The sequence below is a fragment of the Punica granatum genome, unplaced genomic scaffold (assembly GCF_007655135.1).
Source record: "Punica granatum isolate Tunisia-2019 unplaced genomic scaffold, ASM765513v2 Contig00018, whole genome shotgun sequence".
In the NCBI taxonomy this organism is placed as follows: Eukaryota; Viridiplantae; Streptophyta; class Magnoliopsida; order Myrtales; family Lythraceae; genus Punica; species Punica granatum.
Window position 1 is genome coordinate 46,134 of NW_022204037.1, and position 8,075 is coordinate 54,208.

The 8,075-nt window shown below is 37.9% G+C and overlaps 1 protein-coding gene across 4 annotated transcripts; it reads left to right on the forward strand.

The window, feature by feature from the left end:
• The first annotated feature begins 3,869 nt into the window (after positions 1-3,869).
• LOC116189766 (receptor-like protein 15) lies at positions 3,870-7,409 on the forward strand. Of its 4 annotated transcripts, none has more exons than XM_031519493.1 (4): positions 3,870-4,347; positions 4,513-4,710; positions 4,832-4,963; positions 5,066-7,409. In XM_031519493.1, exons 1-4 carry the CDS (start codon positions 3,984-3,986, stop codon positions 7,189-7,191), a joined length of 2,820 nt encoding a protein of 939 aa, XP_031375353.1. In that variant the 5' UTR covers positions 3,870-3,983; the 3' UTR covers positions 7,192-7,409. The 4 variants fall into 4 exon arrangements, with proteins under 4 accessions (XP_031375353.1, XP_031375354.1, XP_031375352.1 ...); XM_031519494.1 differs by having other exon boundaries at positions 4,558-4,710; XM_031519492.1 differs by having other exon boundaries at positions 3,870-4,710.
• The last annotated feature ends 666 nt before the right edge of the window (positions 7,410-8,075 follow it).

The window sequence follows — 8,075 nt, forward strand, 5'->3', positions numbered from 1 at the left end:
TCTTTTATGATTAATTATGCAAGTATATACATGATGAAATCTAATTAGATTAATTATGCAAGTGTATACATGATGAAATCTAATTAGTTGCTTTTAAGAAAATTATGAGTAATTAGCTACTATTTAAGAAATTTTTTATATTCTTTTATGATTATTTCGTGAAGGTGGTTTATACACCGTCAAGAATTTCAAGATATATTTTAATATAGTCCAATTATATGCATATATTGTATATATACCATTGGCTTATATATGTGCATATATATGTCGTTTGCAAGATTATATATATAATCTATATATATGTGGTTTGCATATATCTATATATACATATGTGTGCAGTTTATAGATTATATATGTTTGTCAAATATAAGTTGAAGATACGATAGAGATCATAGAATTATGTTTTATTATTCATATAGCAACCAAAAAAATTATAATCACACACTACAATATAATTAATTCAATATTCATGTAAAGGAAATTAATATATTATTATATTTAATATTCATAACATTTAATCCACGTTGCGTGGGAATTCACCTAGTTATAATAGTTACACTATTGGTGATGTGGCCAAGAAGCAAATAGACCATAGCCTCTAAAGGACTGGACTCGGTTAGTTAAACGCAATCTGAATTAATCTTGCACGAGTTAGCATGAAATCTCAGTTATTGACTTCTTAACTAAAGGACTCACTCTCACCCTCAAAATTTCAGAACTATCCCATCACCGAAGCTGCCCTGAATTAGTCTTGCGCATCGAACTTTTGCAGTACTGTAAGGTGTTGTCCTGCCCGTGGTAGGCTTGACCCAATAATGGATGTTCAGCGATGGAGCAACCCAAAGTGCAATGGGAGACCCTGCGTTGCATGCCCTTACTTATATTATAACTCCCATAATAACACCACTGCGTCTATGATATCTGATGTGATTCCTACCAAGAATGACGAGACTCGACAATAAAAGGATCCCAAGATCATTCTATGATCAGAATTGATTGACAAACCTTCAAACCGTTGTTTACGACTTAAACTAGAACCTTAGTATAATTGACATCAACCCGTTGTTACATGCGAACGAAGGTCGTTTCTCCCTTTTTTGTGATGAATTGTTACATGCGAATTTTGTTGACTATGTTTGACAATAATAAATTGTAGGTTCTCGAATGAAGGTTGTTTCTCCTTTTTTTACTTTTGATGAATTTTAACATGCGAAATTTCTCCACCGTGTTCGAAACTCCCCAAGTTGCGCTCCAAATTCAAGTGGTGAGGAATTAGATGGACCCTATAGATGCTAGCCTACAATGAGATGGCGTCTCAACTACATAAGAATAATTTATACAAAAGATGATCCAAGGAGTTTTAGTCAACAACTTTAATTTTCATTAGGGTTTTTGTTACGAGATTGATAACTATATCACATGGAAAAAATATAGTATGGAAATTAAATATTAAATATTATTTATTATTTTATCAAAAATAATTATTTTTGTAGAATTATTGCATATTATTTATTAAGAATCCAAAATTTAGTTATTTTAATATTTAACTATTTCACAAATAATTTCCTGATAACAATGAGATACTGTATAAATATATTGAAATATTGATGTTTGATATTTTGAATTGATGATTATTTTATCTTATTTGATATTGTATAGTTTTGAAAAATCTTATTTTGCGCAGACTTCATATCCAAAAAATCGAGATTTGATACATATGATGTTAAAAAAATATATACGATTCCTAATATATACTATCCATTAAATATTGAATATAAACATATATTATTTCTTATGATTTTATTTTCTATAATCTATAGTAATCATATAATATATATATATATATATGAAACTTCAAGTTATAAAATATTATTAATAGGTCTTATTTTTCCAATTCAAATATATACTTTCCAATTTTTTGCTTTTCTAAAATAATATTTTAGGTTATGTGATTCCAACCATAACCATACAAAGTTGTCGAGGGGCAATCAGCCTATATCAAAGTTATTTGTTGTCACTTTGGCGGAATAAAAGCAATACTCCCCAACACAAGCTAAATTATGACCATGGAATATGATAACTATCAATATAATATTATAACATAATCATTTTAATTGAGAAAATTAGAAACATTTTCTGTGGTTTTTCATCTAGTTATAATTTATAATTATCATTTGTACTTTTTGGTTTATTTTACTAGTGCTAAGCATGTGTATGATTTTGAGCCGGAGAAGAACATAAGCGGGAAGTTCGATTGCATGCTCCAAGGTCTAATGTCGATCCTGCTAAAAATTCAAGCTGAGACGGTCAAATGCCTTCTCCAAATCCACCATGATCAACATAAACCGCATGCCCCTCTTCAACCGGCTCATTGTATGGATCATATCCTGGGGGACAATTATGTTGTCGTGCATATGGCGCAATAGTTTGATAATCAATCAGATTAAGTCGGACTTTCAAAATTTGCCCATTCAACACGAACAAAGAGATTCTAGTTCAGCAAACAAATTATTGAGTTTATATGACCAAAACGTAAACATCAACTTTCACTACGTCACTTTCAGGTAGAAGCAAGTGGACGTCCTTTTTCTACATCCCAAGACAAAACACGGCAAACCGAAGAAACTTCATATCAAATATCTCCAATTGACAATGCCGAGGTAACAATATTCTCTCGTCTGCTTGTCTGCTCCTCAACACTTCCATGGAGGGGATTGCCGGACATACGCGGTCCAGTATATTTCACACGGAGGTTTATCACGAGATATGCCATGATTTCCGAGGATATTTTTCCCCGAGATTTGTTAAATTAGAATCTTCTTGTATATTAAGATTTTAATTTAACAAATCTCAAGGAATATATGGAAATATTTCGGAAATCATGACATATCTCGTAATAAAATTTATATTATTTACCTGCAACGTCGTCTTGAGTCTTTTTTCTTTTCTTTTTTCCTTCTAGATGTGTAACATGAGATCCGGAAATGCAACAAGCATCGGCTAACACAATTCAAGCCGAGTTGCCCACGAAGGGGTAAAAAATTTTCCAATCATCAAACTAGAACCTAAGAGACCTTATTTAAGATGAACAAACCGAATAGCTTGAACCAACCCTTGTTGGTGAATAATTTTATATTTTTTTACACTCCCTTAAGAATTAGAAAGGTCTCATCTGCGGACGAAATAAAGATGGCACGTTTTTGTGTTAAGTGGAATAGTTCAGCAACGTGACACTAAATAGACCAGGTATTATCCCCAATGATACATAGTCAAGACAAAACCAATTAAGTTTTGGACGAACTGCAGAAGTTGCTACTAAATTTCCTAAGCATATATTTGCCCATGGAAAATTGCATTATCGCGGAACTGATGCGGCAAAAAACATGGCAAATCGGTATCTCGAGAAAAACATGTTCTAACGACCCCGTCTTGAGGGAAATGGCCTCCGAAGTACAACTCACCGCCCTTGGCCGTGAATAGACGTGATTTAGGCCGAATTCCTTCATTTAGAACCTCAAACCGGCAAGTTTATGTTATTTGGGCGTTTTTTTCAAATTTTAGGAAGTTTATTTCTTTCGTTGTAATATTGTTTAACCTTATTTAAGTGTTGGAAGCCCTGAATGATGCAGCAAAAGACGTGACAAATTAGATGTTGTCATGCATATGACGCAATAGTTTGATAATTAATCAGATTAAGTTGAACTTTCAAAGTTTACCCATTCCACACGGACAAAGAAATTCCAGTTCAGCAACAAATTATTGAGCGTACGACCGAAACGTAAACATCAACTTTCATTACGTCACTTTCAATTAGAGGCGCCTTTTTCTACATACCAAGAAAAAACACGGCAAACCGAAGAAACTTCATATCAAGTGGAAAATCACTGCCAAGTAGGCAAGCAGCATGAATGAATATAATAGTGCGAATAAATGAAGAAGAATGAGAAGGCAAGTGGAAGAGAGTTGCATATAATTCTGGCGATATGGTTTCACATAAGTCATTTGCATTGGTAACGCAGCCAAGCGCATTGTTGTTAATACTTTTAGAATTCTGTGGGAGTGGAAGATTGTCGTCAGCGTGCATCGAACCAGAAAGGATTGGGCTGATTAAGCTCAAAGCCGCCTTCAATCTCCCTAATGGGTCCACATTTCCGTGGTGGCGTGACGATCAAGGTGATTGTTGCAGATGGGAAGGTGTTTGGTGCAACAACATCAGCATGCGGGTGACTATGCTCCTGCTCAATGATACACGAGATTCTCGGCTAGGCCCGTGGTCTCTTAATGCCTCCTTATTCCTCCCTTTCGAGGAACTTGAAGCACTTGACTTGGGCTTCAATCAGCTGACAGGTCTCTCTCTCTCCCTCTCTCTCTCCCTTTCGTTGTTTCTCTGCACGCTTGAACTAGTTTGTGTCTCTGTTTTTGTTTTTGGCCAAGACCACTCGAGCAAGTTTGTGTGTTATGTTTTCAAGTATACTTCTACTAGAAAATATAGTATATCAATTGCTACTGCAGATTGCCGTGGAGTTTCTTCTTTTCTTTACTTTCTTCCACTGGCAGCTTTTACGGAGACTTTGAGATTGAAGAGATTGCAAGTGTTAGATTTGCGTACAAATGAACTAACAGAGGTCCCCTCCTTGCATGAGTTACCATCCTTGAATGCACTGTACTTACAATTCAATTATCGCCTGAAGAACCTCTCCCGTCTTGAAGGTGCATACTGAGTACTACACCAATTAATCTAGTACCACAGCAAACCCCTTTAATTCTTTCATCCTTAGAGTCAAGCTTCTAAGACTTTCAATATATATATTTATATAAATATATATAACAGGACTGAAGCTGGAGGCGGTAGACGTCTCGTTCAATCATTTGGCTGGAGATAGTCTTTCTGCAATTTGGAGCATGACATCCCTTAAAGCCTTGTCGATAGCTGGCAATCAATTGGGAGACTCAATATTTCAAGGTAACTTATCTGAAAGTTATCCTATCTTAGCGTAGTTTTCCAAAATAATTCGGATTCTTGAGTTTATATCGGACCTAAGACTAGCAAAATCTATCTGGACAGGCTTGTGTCAGTTGAAGGGTCTTGAAGAGTTGGATGCTTCCTATAATGAGTTTGTAAGCAGCATTCCACCATGCATTCAGAACATGACCTCACTCTATGCCCTCGATCTTCATCGTAACCATTTTGGAGGGAACATCCCTTCCTCCCTCTTCACTAATCTCAAGTCACTGCAATATCTCTCTCTTTCCGGGAATGCTTTTGAAGGATCGTTTTCTCTCGCTGCATTAACCAACAACTCTAGGCTTGAAGTATTTGACCTTGCCAACAATTACCATCGTTTGAATATCACAACAGAGGATCCTCTCTATGCTCCTTCAGCTCAGTTGAAGATCTTGCGTTTATCTGACTGTGCACTCAATGAACCTCGTGGTGTATTCCCTACCTTTCTACGGGACCAACACGAGCTAAGACTTCTTGATCTCAGCCATAACAACATGAGCGGAGCTTTTCCATCTTGGTTATTAGAGAACAACACAAAACTAGAGGCCTTAAAGCTTTCAAATAATGCCTTCTCCGGAAGTTTTAGTTTCAACTCCTCCACCACAAGCAATGTTGACATACAGTTGATTGATGTGTCGTCAAACTTTATAGATGGAGAACTTCCCGTTTCTATCGGTTCCTCCTTTCCAAATTCAGCTTTCATCAACATGTCCAGGAATCTTATTCATGGGGGAATCCCTTCTTCTCTGGGTGACATGAGGTTGTTGTCTTTGCTAGACTTGTCAAATAATGATTTCATCGGAGAGCTGCCGGAGTCATTACTCTGCAAGTGTCAACGTCTCGAGGTTCTCAAGTTGTCGAAGAATAATTTGCGTGGTGAAGTACTTCCAAGAATGGCCAACTTGACAAAGTTACGTACTCTGTCTTTGGAGAACAACCAATTCTCCGGAGTGATTTCTCCCGGGTTGCTTAACAGCCCCGGCTTACATATTCTGGACGTAAGCAGCAACTTTCTGTCAGGGACAGTTCCTAGTTGGATCGGAGACTTTGAAAGCTTGGAGAATCTTATGTTGACAGACAATTCCCTGGAAGGTCCTTTGCCTTTGAGCTTTTGCAAATTAAATCTTAAGCTCTTTTGCATTGCAGCTAATGGTTTTGGTCCCACGATACCGACATGTGCAAATGTTTCAAGGTTATTACATTTAAGCTTGGGGAGCAATCACCTTACAGGACCTTTTCCGCAGTTTCTAAGTGATGCTTCATCAATAGTGACATTGGATCTCAGAAACAACGGATATTCAGGAAAAATCCCAACGTGGATTGGTTCATTTCCAAACCTTCAGGCTCTTTTACTGAAAGGAAACAACTTCGAAGGTCTGATCCCTCGCGAGTTGTGCCAGTTAAAGAATATGAGCATCATGGATCTATCAAATAATAGTCTCTCAGGACCCATTCCGTCTTGTTTGAATAATATGGATTTCGGAAACCTGAGAGTGCTTGGAGCATTTCGTACGCTCTCTATTTCGACAGCATCTGCCTATATGATCTATAAGTTCAATTCTAAAGTTTCCTTCTTCGTTGAAAATGCTGTAGAAACTGCTTACACGGATGATCAATTAGTAGAAGTGAAGTTCATCTCCAAGAGCAGGTTAGAATCTTACAGGGGAAACATTCTGGAGTACATGTCTGGGCTAGATCTCTCGTGCAACAATTTGACCGGTTCTATTCCACAAGAAATTGGGTACATGATCAATCTTCTCATATTGAATCTTTCAAATAATCATCTCATGGGCCCTATTCCAAGCACATTCTCTGGATTGAAGCAAATAGAGAGTTTGGACCTTTCATACAACAGGTTGACTGGCAAAATACCACCGCAGTTGACAGAGCTCTCCTTCTTATCAATCTTCACAGTGGCTCACAATAACCTATCGGGGCAAACACCTGAAAGGAAAAACCAATTCGCCACGTTTGATGAAAGGAGCTACGAAGGTAACATCTTCCTCTGTGGGCCGCCATTAGAGAGTTGCAACACTTCAGGGCAGTCTCCGCTGACACCACCAATTCCGGATCAAAAGGAAGACTACGCCTTCAGAGATGCCTTCACTTGGAGCTTTGCGGGATCATATGTCATCGCATTCCTTGGAACTGTGGCGTTTCTCTTCATGTTAAACTTTTTTCGATAGGCACACCCCCTGTTCTAATTGATAGGCGGATTATATATTATGGATAGCTTGGATTTTACCATTGTATAATAGGAATATTGTAATATAATTGGTAGTCATAGATACTAGTCATATAGCATTAATTAGTTTCCTTCTCTTGTAAGACCATACAGTCTATTTAGACCTGACTGTTTTTTCAATAAAGCATCTACGCTCCTGGACCGATTAAAGTTTTCCGACTTTCAAGATGTCGGATGTTAGTGAAGGTGAGAAGAGTCCAAGATTAAGGACTAACTCGTCTAAGAAAAGGGAGGTTGGGGATGGCTCCGTTACGAGCATTGAAGTCCCGCCAGTGTACCGCCTTACATCGTCTGATAGCACGGGCGCCCAGGTAATCAGGTGTACCCTCAATGGCGACAACTACCAGACATGGTCATGAGCAATGCTGATTGCGCTTCGAGCAAGAAATAAACTGCCCTTCATCGATGGAACCCTCAACAAATCAGGTTAAGATGATCCCCTCAGAGAATGGTGGGAAAGATGCAACTCCACGATTCTGACGTGGATGTTCAATACTATGGTAGGAAGCTTCCAAGCTACGGTTGCGTATGCAGTGGATGCCAAAAGCTTATGGGATGATCTCAAAGAAAGGTATTCCAAGGGCAACCAATCTAAGGTTTTCCAGATTAAAACCGAAATTTGTCTTCTTAGGCAGGAAGGGTCGAGCATTCAGGACTACTACAACAAGCTGAAATTGTTGTGGGATGAATTGGAATTCTTCCTAGAACAACTGGGATGTAGCTGCGAAGCGGGTGCTGTGATGGCAGTGCAACGAGAAACAGAGAGGTGTTTCCAGTTTGTCATGGGACTTACCTCGGAGTTCAACACGATTTGTTCAACGATTC

Bases quoted from the DNA above. Each gene is read 5' to 3' on its own strand.
- LOC116189766 (XM_031519492.1), top strand. From the start codon at position 3,984: ATGGTTTCACATAAGTCATTTGCATTGGTAACGCAGCCAAGCGCATTG. The intron at 4,711-4,831 runs GTGCATACTGAG...TATATATAACAG, and splicing joins GAACCTCTCCCGTCTTGAAG to GACTGAAGCTGGAGGCGGTA. The intron at 4,964-5,065 runs GTAACTTATCTG...CTATCTGGACAG, and splicing joins GGGAGACTCAATATTTCAAG to GCTTGTGTCAGTTGAAGGGT.